This window comes from Phalaenopsis equestris, unplaced genomic scaffold (assembly GCF_001263595.1).
Source record: "Phalaenopsis equestris unplaced genomic scaffold, ASM126359v1 Scaffold000787, whole genome shotgun sequence".
Lineage (NCBI taxonomy): Eukaryota > Viridiplantae > Streptophyta > Magnoliopsida > Asparagales > Orchidaceae > Phalaenopsis > Phalaenopsis equestris.
In genome coordinates, this window is record NW_018165227.1 from 956,414 (window position 1) to 974,662 (window position 18,249).

At 34.0% G+C, this 18,249-nt stretch overlaps 1 protein-coding gene across 1 annotated transcript in view; it reads right to left on the minus strand.

Annotated features, from left to right (window-relative positions):
- Positions 1-16,986, minus strand: part of LOC110031187 — a 165,971-nt gene extending 148,985 nt beyond the window's left edge. Inside the window, exons 1-7 of the mRNA XM_020734272.1 lie at positions 16,485-16,986; positions 16,184-16,377; positions 6,932-7,138; positions 6,731-6,848; positions 6,560-6,636; positions 2,663-2,842; positions 2,493-2,537 (exon numbers count right to left, since the gene is read on the minus strand). Of these exons, the coding sequence (XP_020589931.1) occupies positions 2,493-2,537; positions 2,663-2,842; positions 6,560-6,636; positions 6,731-6,848; positions 6,932-7,138; positions 16,184-16,377; positions 16,485-16,746 (1,083 nt within the window). The 5' untranslated portion in view covers positions 16,747-16,986. The remainder of the gene's footprint in view (positions 1-2,492; positions 2,538-2,662; positions 2,843-6,559; positions 6,637-6,730; positions 6,849-6,931; positions 7,139-16,183; positions 16,378-16,484) is intronic.
- Between the last annotated feature and the right edge of the window lie 1,263 nt (positions 16,987-18,249).

Below are 18,249 nucleotides of genomic sequence, written 5' to 3' on the forward strand. Positions count from 1 at the left end.
CAGCCTGATTTTCCTAGTGAAAATTATGTAAAATAGCATCATATAATCCATAGAAAAAAACAGTAAAATGAACACAAAAGTTGCTAAAAACCAATCCTCACGAATAAATCAAAAGTTTATGGGAAATGCAACTTAGGGTTGAAAATAATAGGAGTAATATAAGAAAAGTTGAGATGCTTCAATAAAAAGACTTGCTCATGGTCTTACAGGCCCAACAGACAACTTTCCCTGCAAACTTTCCAGATATAAGCTTTCAAGATTTCTTTTGCATAATCCAGATAATTGTAGTTATTGAAAGTGTATTAACAATAATAGCAACAGATTGTGAACCATAAATATATGGAAAAAAATAGGAAAAGATAATTCCAAATTTTAAAGAAAATTTATAGAAACCTGAAAATAATGTTAGAACATTTTTTTTTCCCGATAGGAGCCAGTCGCATGCTTAACGTGTCTCAACAAAAAGTCCCATTAACATGCATGCAACTCCTGTAATCTGGAAGAGCAATTTTCTACTTTTAGCATATTGTTTTTAAGTTGTTTCATTTCTGATTTGTTTATGACTTTAATTAAAATAAAAAATAGTTTGCTTTCCATTATGCACTTGGTATCTTCAAATACTTGAAAAAAGCATAAACATGACAAATAGATCCAATTGAACATAAATAATTTAAATTTTCAGTTTCAAATTTGGCTATCGATTTATTATTAGAATGTGCGCATATAAAAGCATTATAAATAATGTACTACATATTTATGATATAATTCTGTTAAGATAAATCCTAGAATCATATGTACTTTATCATTTAAATAATTTATAATTATGAATAATTATTTAATTTGATGACAAATATTTAAAGTTTTTAATGAAATATATTAAAAATGATTAAACCCTAACATAAATTTCCTTCTTATTCGATTTATTTTGTATCAATTCACTCTCTCAATGTATTTTAATTTTGTCATTTGATGTGGTGATTAAATGCATTGTTAGTTCCTCACATGCCCCTAATTCAAAACTTACTCTTGCTAGAATTCCAAAAATTATTTTTGAAAATATACAACCTAACATGTGTTTCATGAATTTTTAAAAACTCGATTTATTTTAAAAACAACTTATCATACTTATAGAATCATCCCCCTTAACCTGTTCTCTAAAATAATAATAGTAATAAATATATAAATAAATAAAGCAATTCAAAAATTTTAGGGGCACTTTAGGATCAGTTTCAATTCTTAAAAAAAATTATTTTATTTTTGTTTATGTTTATACTTGAAGCAAAACTTGATTATGTCATAACATGTTTATTTATTGCTAAAAATAATTTAAAAATGCTTAGTTATGTCTAAAAATGTTTTAAAAATACTTTTAGATATTTTCAACATATAAAAATGCAATAAACAAACAACAACAACAACAACAAAGTCTTAATCCCACTACGTACATAAATCCTTCTTCTCCATTGCGTCCTATTTAGTGTCATATTTTCATTTAGTTCTAATAAATTAAGATCATTTTTTATACAATAAGCCCAAGTCTTCCTAGGTCTACCTCTGCCTTTCTTAACATAAGTTGAATCTAAAACATCTACTCTCCTAATCATATCATCAGATAGTCGACGTTTAATGTGACCAAACTATCTAAGACGACTCTCTCTAATTTTGTCCGTCACTGGAGCTACACCAACCCTATCACAAAGATATTCATATCGCATTTTCACTTTAAGTGTAAAGCCACTCATCCACTTAATCATTCTCATCTCGGCAACACTTAACTTAGTATCATGCTTATCTTTTAAAGGCCAACAAACATCTTTTTAAATTTTAAAAAAATTAAAATAAAAAACTAAAAACAAAAAATTATCCCAAACAAGCCCTTAGGCATCTGTAACTTGTAAAAAAGGTGCAAAAAAACACAATCGTAGAACCATTATTACTTGATTGTACATTAATAATAAAGTTTTGAGATCATAATAATAAGTATTTCTCCTTGGTCTAATCCAATATTTAGATGATACTGCCATGAAATTTCGATGCTAGTTTCAACAGGTTTACAGTTGGTAGGTTTGTTTATCAAGGTGATCATTGCACCCAAAGTATATTATACATGGTTAATTTCATTGCTTGAAGTATATTTAACTTAAGGGGCATTTACATACATACCAATTCATATATATTTATATATATAATACATAAAATTTACTTATTACATTTAAACCACCAAGTCTTTCATAACACATCAAAAATACCACTATTTTGACTTTTAAAAATGGAAATAGATATTTCATGCGTCGGCAAGGTGGCATATATATAAAAATTAAAGTTTAGATGTTAGATATGTAAATGCATAGGAATATATGTAAATGAGATATGTAAATGCATAGGAATTGAGTGGTATGTATGCAAATCTTCCTTTAACTTAATAAACTTCCAAAATTGAATGTAAGATTGCAAAGCTTATCATAAGTCATTCTATGGAAAATCTTTCATACCTTAGAAAATGATTTGAACTTGATGCCAAGCTTTCCCTCAGAGAACTGTACGCAAGAAAAGCTTGGTTAGAACTTCGAAATTATTGATAGTAATTAAATAATTCTTAAAATGATTATCAAAATGCATAAAGAAAAATATTTGGTTACTGGAAAAAAAATCTAAAGAGCACCTGGGAAGTAAAACGTTGATCGGTTGACCAAAACAACCGAATATCTGGTATATCAAAAAGAACCATGGCTAATCGTTCCAAGCCAAGACCAAACGCCCAAGCGACAGAATTTATTTTTCCATTTCTTTTCAGTATCTCCTGCTCAGTCACTCCACATCCCAATACTTCCATCCATTTCTCCTAAATGACAATTAAAGATCAAATTATTTCCCCTGGGAATATTTAAATAAAAGTATATCAGAAGAATGACAATGGAAACAGTAAAAAAAGCAACTTTACTCGTATACAAAAAACATCATAACTCGTGCAAAATAAAATAAAAAAAAGAAAGTTGCACATATATAAAGCTCAATTCTTATGTTTTGACATATATAACAGATCAACTTCAATTTTTCTATACATACCACCTTACCTATGCATGAAAAGGTGTGTTTCACTTTTTAAAAGTTAAAATGGTGGTATTTTTCATGTGATACGAAAGATTTGGGTGGTATAAATGTTAAAAGCAAAGTTGAAGTGTTGAACTTATAAAAACATACGAATTGAGTAGTATGTATGTAACGTTGAGTTCTGAGTTCACAATTGAGGGAGGACTTGGAGCAATGCTTAAAATCACTACCACAAGAGTACAACTATAAAAATATGCTTTGGAAAAGATATGTTAGGAACTATAATTTTGTGCCGATCAGCCCAAGCAAGATCAAAATAGTGCAGATTTGCTATTACTTGGCAACAGATTTGCTGCATATATTTGCTACAGATACATATTTTTGCTGAAGATACAATATATGTAGCAATGCCGTAGCTAACTAATACATCAAATTAATATGGATAGGGCTGTCAAGAAAAGCTCGTCGTTCGTAAATAGCTCGTGTTCAGCTCGCTAAGTATCTCGTGTTTGATTCATTCGTTTAGCAAACAAGCCAAACATGAACAATTTTTTTTAGCTCGATTATAAACGAGCCGAACACGAACAAGCTTTTGTTTAATTGTGTTTAGCTCATTTTGACTCAAATTAATTAAATAATAAATAAATAATATTATTATAATATTTCTATAATAAATTTTTGAAACTTATTCATGTTCGTTTAATTAACTTGAACACTTTTTTAAAATACATGATTATTAAATAAACAAGCTTGAACAAATTATTACTCGACTCATTTATGACTGTCAGTAAGATCGTTGAAAGCTCGTGAATAAGCTCGATATTGACTGTTATAAAATGTAACTAAAATTAAAATTTATTTTAAATAAAATAATTTTTTACTATTAACTTTAAAACAATTAAATTCACTAAAATGACTCAAAAAATATAGAATTTCTTTAATACAAACATATGTTAGAAGGAAAAAAAAAACTAAAGTTAGAAAAAAAACAAGAGGTAGAATTTTGGAAGATTTACACACATACCACTCAATTCTTATGTCTTCAAATATCTAACATCCAAACTTCAATTTTTACACAAATTTTATCTAGGCATGAAAATGTGCATTTTGCATTTTAAAAGTTATGGTTTGTATAAATGTAAAAAATAACATTTAGGTGTTAGATATGTAAATACATGAGAAATAGGTTATTTGTATGTAAATCCCCTAATTTTTTTCCAACAAAAAATCCCACCCCACCCTGCCCCATGTGTTTTCTATATTTACTCCACATCGTAAATAATTCTTTATCAATGCTACATAAATGTGAAAACGAAGAACAATTGTTTGAAAGTTTTCACCCGCGAGCAGTTGTGAGAGCAAAAGTTTTTGGATATTTTTCCTCCCTTTAGAAAGTGTTTAAAATAAAAAAATTAATTTTTGAAATTTAATAATATAAATTTGATTTATTAAATTTTAATAAATTAATATTTCGAGCTGAAACGAACAAATAAATTTGAATTGAGCCGAACATGAACATGTTATTCACAAGCTATTTTGAAAATAAGTCTATTTCGAGCCAAAATATTTTGAACAAGTTGAACATAAACCAACAGTGGGCTTGCTCAATCTTGGCTCGTTTACACCCCTAAATAAGACTTATCAGTTTTCTTTAATTATTCGCAATAGATTTAAAATAAAGTTTTTCCACTTCATTAATAATCGCAGCAAAATTGTAACTCATTAAAGTGCCAAATAAATAATAATTAGCAAATCATTTTTTTATCATTAAATTTGCCAATTGTTTTCTTATAATTCCAAATTCATGGTTACTTTTTATCAGATCTAGATATCAAATTAAATGAGAAAATAGGCTTTTTTTACTATGAAAATTTCAACAAATTTGCTGTAAATATTTACCACGACATTAAAATTAGAAATCATAAGTCTGCAAAATAGTGATGAGCTAAGAAACTCAAAAAATACTAGTCTTCTTTCTCTTACCCTCCATTCGCTACTCCTTTTGCAACTCACAACATACCGATCCTCTGCTAGAGGAAGCATCCTCTTACAAGCTCATTATCTTCCCCATTAAGGTCTATGGCCTATGAAGCAGGGCAACTTCAAAAGCTTTCTATGTTAATGTTTGACACAAAACAAGCAAAAAAAATCATGTATAATAATTTTTTTCCAATATTAAAGCTGGACATAATCTGGTAGCACGCAAACATGGCCACAATAAGTGCTGATGATGAAGTTTGTTATTTTAGCCAGCTATGAAAATTATAATGATGAAGGTCTTATTGAATAGGTGTTAGTAGTGATAGTGATCATGGCTCCAAGTGTGTTGGGACAATTATTTGTGTCAATGTGCTAATATTTTTGTGATCATTTTAGGGATTATATACTCATTTTTTTTAGCTTTTTATATGGAGAATATAATGTTGATATTGAAAAAATAAATACTAATGATTAATGTTAATGTTGGTGCGTTATCAGAATAAGATACACTTGATAATATACTAAAGTACAAATGCAATTAAACCAATGTTAGATATACTTTTATTGGCCCTTAAACTTTTCATGAGAATTGTATGGTATTAGATTTGAATGTATGAATTTCTTTTTATAGAGAAGATTTTCACTACTTTTATTGATCCCAAATAATCACAACATTTAGTTCCGGCCTCTCACATATAAATGTACTTCCATGATGACAATAGCCTTTCATTGAAAATGATGCAAAGCATAGGCCTTATGATGATGGGCTGGACTTTGAACTTAATCAACTTAAATAAGACCAAGGCATATAAAATCACATATAAAATCATGCTAATGCCTTACTCAAAAAATTGTTCCAATCCATAAAACTTCATTTAAAGCCTTTTTGAGCTATTTGACTCTTGCACCTAAATATTGTGCTGAGGCATAAAATCTTTAGGCAATAAACTCTTTAATCAAATTCAGTCACAATTTATTCCTTATAAAAAGCTCCTTTGATGATAAAACTCATAGTTCTTAATAGGAAACCTTACATCTGGCACCAAAATTCTCAAATAACCAAAAACACTACTAATATCAAACTAGGAAATTAAAAAACAAAAATAGAGAACTTTGATAGGATTTATAATCCAATATTGCCCATTGGATAACTAGAAAACAAGCATACCAAATAAATTGATATTAGGCCTTGATCAAGGACAACACTCACATTAAACGTTTCATTAGATAAAACGTGCATTAGTAAAGCCCAAAATTATAATAAAATATAAGATTATAATCATAATTTTATATGCCCCTAAAATTAACTAATTGAAATCATTAGTTAAAGTTTGGACAATGAAGCTTGTTTAAACAGCATTTTCCCTTTATAACCAATGGACATCCCCGGCTTACTGAAGCTTAGCACTGTTAAAGCCAATTAGATTGGAATCCAAACATGATAACCCATATTTAACTTCCAAATAATGTGAAATTCTTTTACAACTAGGAGTTTGGAATTAGTAAAACTTTAAAATTCTTGACAAACCTGAAAATATATCTCCAATTCAAAAGATGGGTTTGTAAAGGGAAAATAAGTATCAATCCACCGCATCTCTACATCACCTGCAAATTGACATAAGTAAGGATTTTAGAAATTTAAGAAGCTAATAAATTTCAGCCCAAAATGTCAGTCATAGCCCCTCATATTTTGATATACCAAACAATTGTTGTGCCAAACCCTCGAGAGATTTCTTTAAATCCATGGCAGCATAAGATGTTCCATCCAAACCAGAATCCACCCACTCATCGGAACTAAAGACACGAACCCCTTCCATCTGTTTGGATTATATTTGAAACATAAAAGAAAAAATGCAGCGTATTTCTTAAGGAAACTACAACATCAAAAGTGGGCAAAAACCTGATGGAATACAGGATAATGAGTTGAATCGATAGAATCTCTTCGATAGACATCTCCAGTCACCAGGAAATGAGAGTGTCCTGTTTTTAACAACTCTGCTTGATGCGCACTTGTATGGCACCTCAAGACTGTTTGAGCATCAACATAATATGTATCATTATAACTCCTGCTAACATGATCAGCAGGGACCAAAACATCATCAAAATTCTGCAAAAAGGAATTTATTCACATCATCAGCGACATAAGGAATGGCATATATATTTCTAATGAAAAAAGTATGAAGAATCGCAAGATAAAAATAAATTTATAACACTAACGCAACAACATGTTCAATAAATCTACTGACGATGCCATGAAGTTAGACCAACTATTATATTCTTTATTTTTTTAATGATCTCATTATTATTGAGCATTTTATTTAATTAGTGTTATCAAATTAAAGTCAATAGATTTATTTACAGAAGTTGTGGATAAAAATGAAATGATAACACTAATACAACAGTGTTTTTAATAAATTTATTGACTATGCTTGTGAAGTTAGACCAGCTATTACATTCTTTATTTTCTTGGCGATTTCATTGCTTTGGCAATTTTATTTGATGAACATATTCCAATTTACAATATGCCAATCCTATCTTTAGCAGGGAAAACATGCCAATATACATGACAAGTGTAGAGAAAATTTTATATGGAACAAACGTTAGGGCAAGTTGTTAGGAGGAGAATAGGTCTTTAAGCTTAAAAAGACTATTTACAGTCTTACGCAAAGCCCTCATGTATGGTTTTACAAGTTTTGCAAAGTTCTTGCTAAGGATGAACTTCCAATAGCATCACAAATTATTCTCTCTTGGCAGTCAATGTTGGCAACATTATTTTTACAGGAAATAATCAAGAAGTGGTAATTGAGACCAAACACTACTTTCAAAATTGTTTTATATCCGCCAATATGAGTCATTCTGGATATTTACCGAGTACTAAATTTACATATATAATGGTGTTTCACTATATTAGATTATAACGACAATCCCAAGTTATTATTACTTATTATTTGCTCTTATTCCCTTTTTATGTATTTTTGTTTTATTGTGTTTTATTTTCTTTCCTAATTATTTTATTTTGTTTTATTTCTTTCCTTTATTATGTCTATTGTAATTGGGTTTAAATACCCCTCCTTCTATCAATAATAATATGTTGCTCTATTCCAAATCTCAGCATAGTATCGGAGCCTAACCATAGATCCAACAGCTACCAACCTTCTCAGCTAGTTCCAGCCGCCGACACCTCCCAGTCGTCAGCATTCTCTGTTGGTTCCAGCAGCCGCATGAACCTTCTGTTCAAGCCGCAAGTTCCAGCAACTGGCGAACTTCCTGTGCAGCCGCCGGTGTTCCAGCCGCATGAACCTTCTGTTCCAACAGCTGCATCAACCTTCTGTTGATCCTTGTGTAGTCGTCGGTTCCCTCTGATCCAACCGTCGGTGACTCAACAGGCTCTTCCCTCTGTCCAGCAGCCGGCAGCCGTTGTTTCCTGTAGCCCTAGATCAAGGTCCCCTTCGTACTGTTTTCTACAGCAGTCGCAGTTTATCTGCAATAACAGTTGTTTTCTACAGTCGTTGTTCTCTGCAGTCCTGTGTCGTAACCCTACAAAAATTCATCGATGACTCAGAACTACAACATTTCCTTTGGCTCAATCAGAATTATGACGGAATCCTACAACTCTGAACCACCTTCAGAATGTGTTCTTGATTCCACTGAAGGATCAACCCCAGTTTCCGCTCCCTTGCAGACCGAAGGAACAAAAACCACCATGAATTTATTAATCACAACCCATAAACTAAAGGCAATAACTTTCTCAAATGGTCCCATGCGGTGTCTTTGTTCATCAAAGGATGTAAAAAGTTTGGTTACCTCACAGGTATGGTTCGTGAGCCTCCAAAAACTAACCCGACATGTGAAACATGGGAAGTAGAGAACTCTATGATCATGTCATGGCTGATCAACTACATGGAGACTTCGATTGGTCGTTCATATATGTTCCTCCCCTCAGCTAATTCCCTCTGGACGGTTGTCAGTGATGCCTACTCGGATGTAGAAATTTTCGGCCAACCTATAAGGTTTTTAAGAAAATTCGGGATGTCAAAACCAAAGTTAAGGATCATGACCCAATACTATAATGACCTTATTGCACTATGGATGGACTGCGACCAGTACTAAGACTACACTTGGGATTCTCCAGTCGACTTATCCCTCTTCTAGAAAAATGTAGAAAAAATTGAACGTTTCAATTCCTGACTGGCCTTAATAAAGGGCGTGACAAAGTCCGGGGTTGTATTCTTGGTCAGAATCCTCTTCCTTCTACTCGCGCAGCCTTCATCGAAATTCTTTGAGAAGAAAGCAGGAGATTTTTCATACTTGACACTTCTATTCCTTCAGCCGAATTGTCCGTCTTGATCTCAAAAAGTGCTCAACCTTCTTCCATGTCATCTCGGATTACTGTCACAAACTCAACTACACTCGGTACAACTGGTGAAAACTTTACGGTAAGCTGGCGTATAAACCTTCGAACAAATTTTTTGCTACCAAGGATCTCACAGCGACGTCCAAGCCTACCACAACTCAACTGACTCCAACCTGGAACATCCCGGAATCTTCCCAATCTATGAAAAACCAGATGAAGCAATTGATCAAACTTATTGGAGCAAATCAAGTCTCTGCGGGTCCATTGAACTCCCACGTCCAACAAGTTATTCTTTCTATGGCTCTTACGGTTTATTCCTCCTCTAGTCCGTAAATTATTGACTTGGGTGTCACGGATCACATAACTAGATATTCGCAAGTTTTCTCGACTTACTATTCGTACTCTGGAAAAGATACTGTCAGAATTTTCGATGGCTCCTGCAATGTCATTGCTGGTAAAGGGTCAATTGTACTAACGATTGGTCTAACTTTGGAGTTTGTTTTACATGTTCCTCTATTACGATGTAACTTGTTATCTGTCACAAATTAACAAATGATATTAATTGCATTGTTAATTTCTCTTCTGATGGTTGTGTTTTTCAGGATAACCATTCGGAAATGATGATTGAAACTGCTATAGCTAAACTCTATTAATTCCAAGTGGAGTGCACGGAGAGTGTGGACACGCCACTCAGGAGTTATAGCTTATCTCAAGTCATTGAATTTCTCATTATGTTGTTGCATTGTTGTTTGAGTCACCCTAGTTTTCATATTTGAAAAATATGTATCATTTGATGTTATCTAATAAAAATCATTCTAACTTCAATTGAGAGACATGTCAGTTAGTCAAGCATCATCGGGTCAATTATCCACCCCACACTTATACACATTCCACTCTTTTCTCCCTCATTCACAATAGCATATGGGGACTCTCTCAAACATCCAATTACACAAATAAAAGATGGTTCTTGACCTTGATTGATAACAACATTCAAATGATATGGGTCTACATTTTAAAAGACAAATTGAAGTTGTTATCACCTTTCAAAACTCATACACCTTTGTTTTAACTCGAGTCAAAACTCCTATTCAGGTCCTTCAGACCAATAATGATTGTGAATTTTTCAACACTATTTTGGGTGAATTCTTGGTAAATAAGGCCATCCTCTACCATAGCTTATGTAAGGGCACTCCTCAACAAAATGAGGTTGTCAAGCAAAAAAATCGTCACCTTTATATTCAATTCAATATCCAGAAACGATTTTGGAACGATGTTATTCTAACCACTGCATATCTCATAAATAGAGTCCCCTCTAAAATTCAGAAGTTCCGAACCCCCTTAGTCATCCTAATGTCATGCTTCCCTGCCAATTGAGTCTTCTCCACATTAGATCCCAAGGTTTTGGATGCACGACCTTTGTTCAAAACACTGCCCCCACTCGGAGTAAAGTTGATCCCAAATCCATAAAATGTATATTCATTGGGAACTCCGCAACTCAAAAGGGGTATTGGTTTTGATCCTACCACACACAAACAAAATCTATGTGAGTGTTGATGTCTCATTCTTTGAAAGTGTTCCCTATATTTCTAGTTTGGCCTCAAGTGAGGGAGTCCGAGTTCTCCGAAACAATCCTTTATCCTACACCTATGGATGTTCCCCTCATTGTTCCCACCGACAAGAAGTACTCTGTTACGTTGAGTACACCATCTCCTTCTCTCACTGTCCATGTCTACACTTAGCGCACCCGTCCCAATGCTCCTACTCTGAAGTCCACTACCTCCTTACAAGATCATGACTCCACTACGAGCGACATCCTCAGCACGACTCCTTCAAATAGGGAGGTGAGTTCTCCAAGTAAGGTACGCAACCAGACATGCTTCCTCTATTTTATGGCAAAATATGTCTCTTTCTACAGTATATCGCCAACCTACAAAGTATTTGCCACCGCCCTGACGGACCATCAAATCCATGCTACTATTAAGGTTGCTCTTGCTGATCTAGCCTAAAAATCGATAGTAATGAAGGAGATGAATATCCTTCAGCAGAACCACACGTGGGGCATCGTGAACCTTCCTCAGCATAAAAAAATCATAGGGTGTTGATGGATTTTCAGCACTAAGTTCAACTCCAATGGGTCCTTTGAACGCAACAAAGCAAGATTAGTCTTCAAAAACCTACGGAGTTGACCATGAGAAGGCATTTGCTCCAGCGGCTAAGTTAAACACTATTAGGGTCATGTTATCATTTGTGATGAATTTGGATTGGTTTTTATTCCAACTAGATGTTATGAATGCATTATTGAATGGAGAGCTGACAGAAGAGGTATACATTTCTCTCCCTTCAGGCTTTGATTCTACTCCCTCCAGAGGGCGAATGTGCAGGATACAAAAGTCCCTCTAAGGACTAAAGCAGTCCCCATGGGCGTAGTTCGGCAAGTTCACAAGGTGGTCGTGGGCCATGGTTTTACTTAGGCTCAATCAGATCACACCCTCTTCTTTTGGCATTCCTCCAATGGTCAGGTAGCTATCCTTATTTTCTATATTGACGATATTGTTCTTTGCAGGTAACGATCCCCCAGAATTAGAGCCCTTAAAAACAAGGTTCTGAAAACCAGACCGGACATTGAACCGATAAAAAGAGAGGTTCGAGGTTCAAAGGTAAAAAGAGATATTTAAGGTTCAAAGATTGAACTGGGATTGAACCGGGGGTTCAACCGGATGACTTCAATTATAAATTTGATAATTTAAACGTAACATAAAAAATTCACATAAAAAAATTGATCATAAAATATAAAATAAATACCTCAATATTAAAATAACTAAAATCATAATAATTTTAGCATATTATTTTCAAATTTAATAATAATTAATTTCAAAAAAAATTTTAAATGCATAATTTAAGAAAGACAACATAAAAGCCTTTTAAGAAAATTTATAATGAATAAAAATTAATTTTGGTAACCTATTATTAATATTAATATAACTATATATATTAAAACTAATTCTAAATATCGTATAAAATTAACACACACGCACAATATATATGCGTCGCTTACTCAGATCAGTTGGTCGGGCATCTGCTTGTCAGTTGTAAGTCCCCTCTAGTCTAGGGTTCGAATCCCCCCGAGTGTAGGTTGTGGTACTTGAATTCTTTGGTGCCTAAGGGATGGTCAGGGCTCATATAATAGCCTTAAGCCATTTTTTTGAATATATATATATATATATATCTGTGTGTGTTAAAACTAATTTTAAATATCATATAACATTACTATTATATTATTTGGCATTTTGCAATTCACGGTTTCCTAAATAGAACAAAATAATATAAAAAAAAGTAAAAAATTGAAACTATGTACAGGCAAATAAGCATAAGAAATACGGTTTCCTAAATAGAACAAAATAATATAAAAAAAATAAAAATAATAAATTTATTTATTTTTTTAAGTTAGTCCTACATCTCTATATTTTAGTTACGCCTCTCCTTTAAGTTATATTGCATACAGCAACTTTAACAACCGCACATGGGCTTTCTGACTTGGTTTTTCGCTGTTAAATTTTATTCTTTTAAAAGTCTTTTCAAACCAATTTACCGTTGAACCTTAATGTGGGTTGAATCGGTTTGTCGATTTGGCGGTTCAAAGGATTTTGGGCAGTTCATTTGGAAAACAAGTTCTTTAGTACATTTGGACCGGACCAACCACCCGCTCACGGTCGAACCGGTTGAACCGACCAGTCCAGTCGAGTTTTCTAAACACTGCTTAAAAGAGACTCTTGTTGCATTCTTCGAGATGAAGGACTTGTGATATCTCCGAAACTTCTTATGCATGAAAGTGGTAAGTCATATTGGGAAATTTGTCTGTCACAACGCAAAATATTGTTGATCTCTTGACAAAGAATAACTTTCTTCTATACAAACCTATTTGTGTTCATATGGATCCTTTTAAAAAACTATCTGACATTTCAAATGTTGTGTCTGTCAACAAAACTCATTACCAGCGTCTTGTGGGAAAACTCATTTATCTCGCTCATACTCGCCCCGATATATGCTACGCAGTTGGAATAGTGAATCAATTCATACACGACCCCTACGAGCATCATCTCCAAGCTGTCCGCCGAATGTTCTACTGTTTGAAAGGTACATCAGGCCCAGGTTTGTTTTTCTCCCATCACACCATTCAATCTATTATTTTTATATAGATGTTGATTGGGTCGGATAAGTTCATGATCGATATTCCACCTAAGAAATTGCTCATTTGTATGGGGCAATTTTATCAAGTGAAAAAGCAAGAAACAGTCTGTGATTGCCCGAAGCAGTGTTAAAGCTGAAGTCCGATCCATATCCTAAAAAATATGTGAAGCTCTTTGGCTACGCATCATGTTTCGTGAATCCATATGCCAATCTCCATCCCACTGTAGCTATTCTGTGCTAATAAGACCACAATCAACATTGCTCAAAATCTAGTCCAACATGATTGTACCAAACACGTAGAGATAGAAAGACGCTTCATTATGAAAAAAATTGAGTCCAGGGAGATTTGTGGTTCATATGTGCCCTCAAGTGGTCAACTATTAGGCATCCTCACCAAAAAATCTTCATTGCCCTTTGTTCGATGACTTCAAATCCAAGTTGAACAAAACTGACATCTATGCTTCAACTTGAGGGGGAGTATTACATTATAATGGCAACCCCTAGTCGTTATTACTTATTATTTGCTCTTATTCCCTCTTTATGTATTTTCTATTTTGTTTTATTTTTTTTATAAATAGTAAAACTCATCTATCTTCTTCTTTTCATAAACTTCAAATTTTTATTATCATCTCCATTTTTATTGATCCTTGCAATCTTGAAAAAGAGGAGCATGCAAATAACCAAAAGTTCTCTTCACGTGTGCTAAAAATCATTCCATGTTCCTCTATTTATGAATGCACATAAGATTTAAAAAAAAAAATGTAAACATAGTTATGAAATCAGAGGCTTTCAAAACCTCCCTTATTTTAATAAGCCCTATGAAAGATAACATAATATTATCAACATCCAAAATCATAGTACAAATCCTCCAGTAGACATAGCCTCTCATCTCATCACTATTGTAAAAAATGTCAAAAATAATTTGTCAATTCAAATAGTAGTTTAACAAGCATTAAATCCCAAGTAAATAGAAGGTTCCATATCTTATTTTCAAGGAAAATAAAAATAAAAAATATATATATTTCATTCCCCAACATTCAACATTCACCCGGCTTCAAGCCAGGTGCACAAAGAAGAGCTTATAATAGATCTCTTCATCTATCATATGAATATTGTGATTTTTCTCACATTTTAATCTAATAATTTTCTCAAACTTCCTCTGATGCATTAATTTTATTATCCGGTTATAGACTTGTGTTTTTTAAAGATACTTGTAATAAGAGGTTGAAATCTACAAAGAAAGATTTAATTTAACAATTGTATTGGATACAAAATCTTCAGAGAATGAAAACTTCAGCTTCTTCCATAGTAACGTGGAATTGCATATCAGCAAATATAGAAGAATCCCACTCCATACATGCAAAGACATTTGCAACAAATCTTCAATAACATGCCACATAACTACAATAGAAAAGCCACATGTATGAAGAAATAGTGCAACACTGACTCAATGCTACAATAGAAAAATTGGCACAGAGAACCAAACCAAACCAACTAAGACTTTATATAGAAAAATTAATTCACAATAGGATCACCAATATTGACATGTTCATAAGAAAAGAGAACAAAAAAAAGAAAAAATTAAGAAATAAAACAGACAAAGCAACGTGAAGGCTCAGAATGATAAAGTGCACACCTAAATGTTTACATGTGCTTTATGGGAGCATAAACTTCAAATTTCTATTGTCTTCTTAGACCTTTAGGATTTGGAGAGGGGGAATGTATAAAAAAGAAGACAAACAACTAGAGAAAGGATAAAGTTGGCTAAAAATTGTTTGAATTAAAGATTAACTTCATTTTATAATTAATTTTATAAAGTGTGCATTAAAATAACAAAGTTAAACAAAATCATAAAATATGATATCAAAAAGGTAATTCCCCTTATAATAGTCATTCATCCTTATTGCATAAGCATCTAATAGAACATTCCTTCCAAGGTTATAGTGGCTAGCCATCACATTGTGAAATGAGTGGTCTGAAATATTATAGCATCTACAAATTCGTCATCTTGATCATGAAGCCACTTATGCACACCAAATAGCCAACCATATTCTATGCACCTACCTTAACCAATTGGGATATATTGGCTAAAAATAAAGGCTAGATGCTACATTTGGAATTTCAGGTTGATGTTGAGCTTGATTTAAGCTTGATTTGATGTAAGAACCTCCTAGATGATTTGATATTAATTAACTAGCTTCTATCATAACACTTCTGTTCAAAGAATTAAATCTTCATTTAAGCAAGAGTCCCGAAACATATTGCCAAAATAGTTTCTCATATTAAATTGAGCTAAAAATAACCTAACGGAATGATTTCTAGAACTTAAATCTCTAGGAATTTGCAGAATTCTAAGTTATATGGCCCACTAAATCCTACTTGACTTAACATGCTACTTGCTGGAAATTAATTTCAATACCCAAGACCCTAAAAAAACATTTAGAAGTTGCAAGCTTCGCCCATTAGCGAACTGGAAATATCTATGTAGACAAGGACCCTCCAGTTCTCAATGAAATTCATGTCAATACCAAGATTTCTCAAACAAGCAAAACAACAAATAGCTTATCTACATTGAAGAAACCAACATGCTAACAAGCTCAAGACTCTCACCGCTTTTACAGAAACAATGGGGCTAAGATCATCAAATTTCACAAACTTCCCCGAGTACTTCGCATCAAAGTACTCATAAATGGCATTCTTCAATATTCCAATTGGGTGGTTATCTCTCCGGTGAAGCTGCATCCCTAACTTCGAAAATATTGTATCCGGAACATTGTTCGCGGGATCGTTCTCCCTCACAACATCTAAAGAAAGAATGTCAAAGAAACATACCGCATACCAAAAGATTAGAAAAATCCATCAGATAGCAATGCTAAACTGTCGAATTCAATGGAGTATTTGAGAAAATTACCATCTTTAGATATCTTCGCACCGCCAGCCTGGAGCAGGGCAGCAAAGGGCTGCTTCGATTCCTTGCCTGTAGCAGCAAAAGAAGGGAAGGGTGGTTTTGAAGCAGGGAAGGGGAGGGGTTGGGGATTAAAAGAGAAAAACCGACAGCTGGGGAAAGGTGAGTGGAGCCGCATTATAGAATGGTGCGCAAGAGAATCTGCCGCCCTGCCCGTGCTAGCTCCACTGAAGGAGATGGAAAGGAAGAGTGATCGTTGGATAAGCATCGGCTGGTTTTGGATAGAAGCGCTGGTAATTGCTTGATTCCGTCGCTGTCCGAGCGGACGGAGTTACTACCCGGCCAATGGACATGCACTGAAAAGCTTGTCTATGGAAGAAATTACAACTACACAGCGGCGACGAAAATCCAACGCATAGGAGTTGTTATCGGAGTTGAGTGGTCAATAGGTTCGCTTCATTGAGGCTGCGGGGCGCAAGCATTGTTCTAACCGGCTGCAAGTGCCTACATAGTCACCAATAGTACAAAATCACCAAGAGTGTGTTGGAGATGAAAAGCTTGGGATATGAATTTCAAGAGAAGTAAAATTTTGAACAAAATGAATAATGTATCAGAAAAATAAGTTTAATTTAGATAAGGTTTAAAGGTCTCGGAGTAAGTAAGTATGACAAATGTGGGTCAATTGATATAAGATTAAGAGGCCCACTTATCTCTTGGATATAGCTATCCGACCTAAAGCTAAAGGCCGGCCGAGTCAGAGGAAGGATAAAAGGATGATTGACCTGAATTTGAACAAATTTGACTAAAACAAATTGGAAAAAACATTTGAGCTAACCACTATAAAAAAGCCAACTTATGGCATCAACCTACCTTCCAGTAGATTCGACCCGAGGCTCCTCATCAACGATCAGGAATTGACAATACTACAAAGGCTTATAGTCATCCCACAAACTCTCCTTGTTAAGGAACGAGTTACCTATAGGGTTATGGTGATTCACCCTCTACCTGATAGCCTAGTATCGCTCCACCAACAGGAGCTTCTCATCCAGGGTCGAGGATCAACGACCAGAGGAGATCAACCAATTGGTACTGATCAAATTAGTCCTATCAGTCTAAAGCCAATCAAACTTATCCGACCGACAAAGTCGACTCAACCCAGCCTCGTGGACTGGCCTTACAAAGTTGAAGTCAAACTATCTCATCCAACTGAGCCAAAAAGTAGTCGAGAAGTAGACACATATATGTAAAATACATAAAATATCTAGCACAACCCCCATTAAAAGCACAGGAAGAAATGTAATATCAATATATTGTGCCCTCTACCCTTTAAATAGGGAGATTATTTTATAAGAATAAAGATGGACAAGATGTATTATTGCTCATTATTGTTCAATCTATCTCTCTCTCCTTTCTTACACTCTACTGCTTGGGGCGTGATTCGCGAACAAAACAGGATTCAACTTCCTCAATAGTGTGTCAAGCATGGATCATGCCATAGAAAAAAAAGGAGTAGCGCCTGGAGGAGAAACTTATAAAAGCGAGTGCATAAGAGAGCTTGTGAACTAGCAGATCTATGACTTGAAGGATCAAATGCAGGACGCCATACAAAAGGCAATAGCTCTAGAAAGAGAACAACATTCCAGAGAGGAATGATTGTCACCCAACGATTCAAGAGCCCCCTTAGCCTTCAACATAGATGGAGACTCCTAGTACTTTGATAGTGTTGGGTCAGTACTGACCGACAAACACTTATTTGAGTGTACTGAAGCGC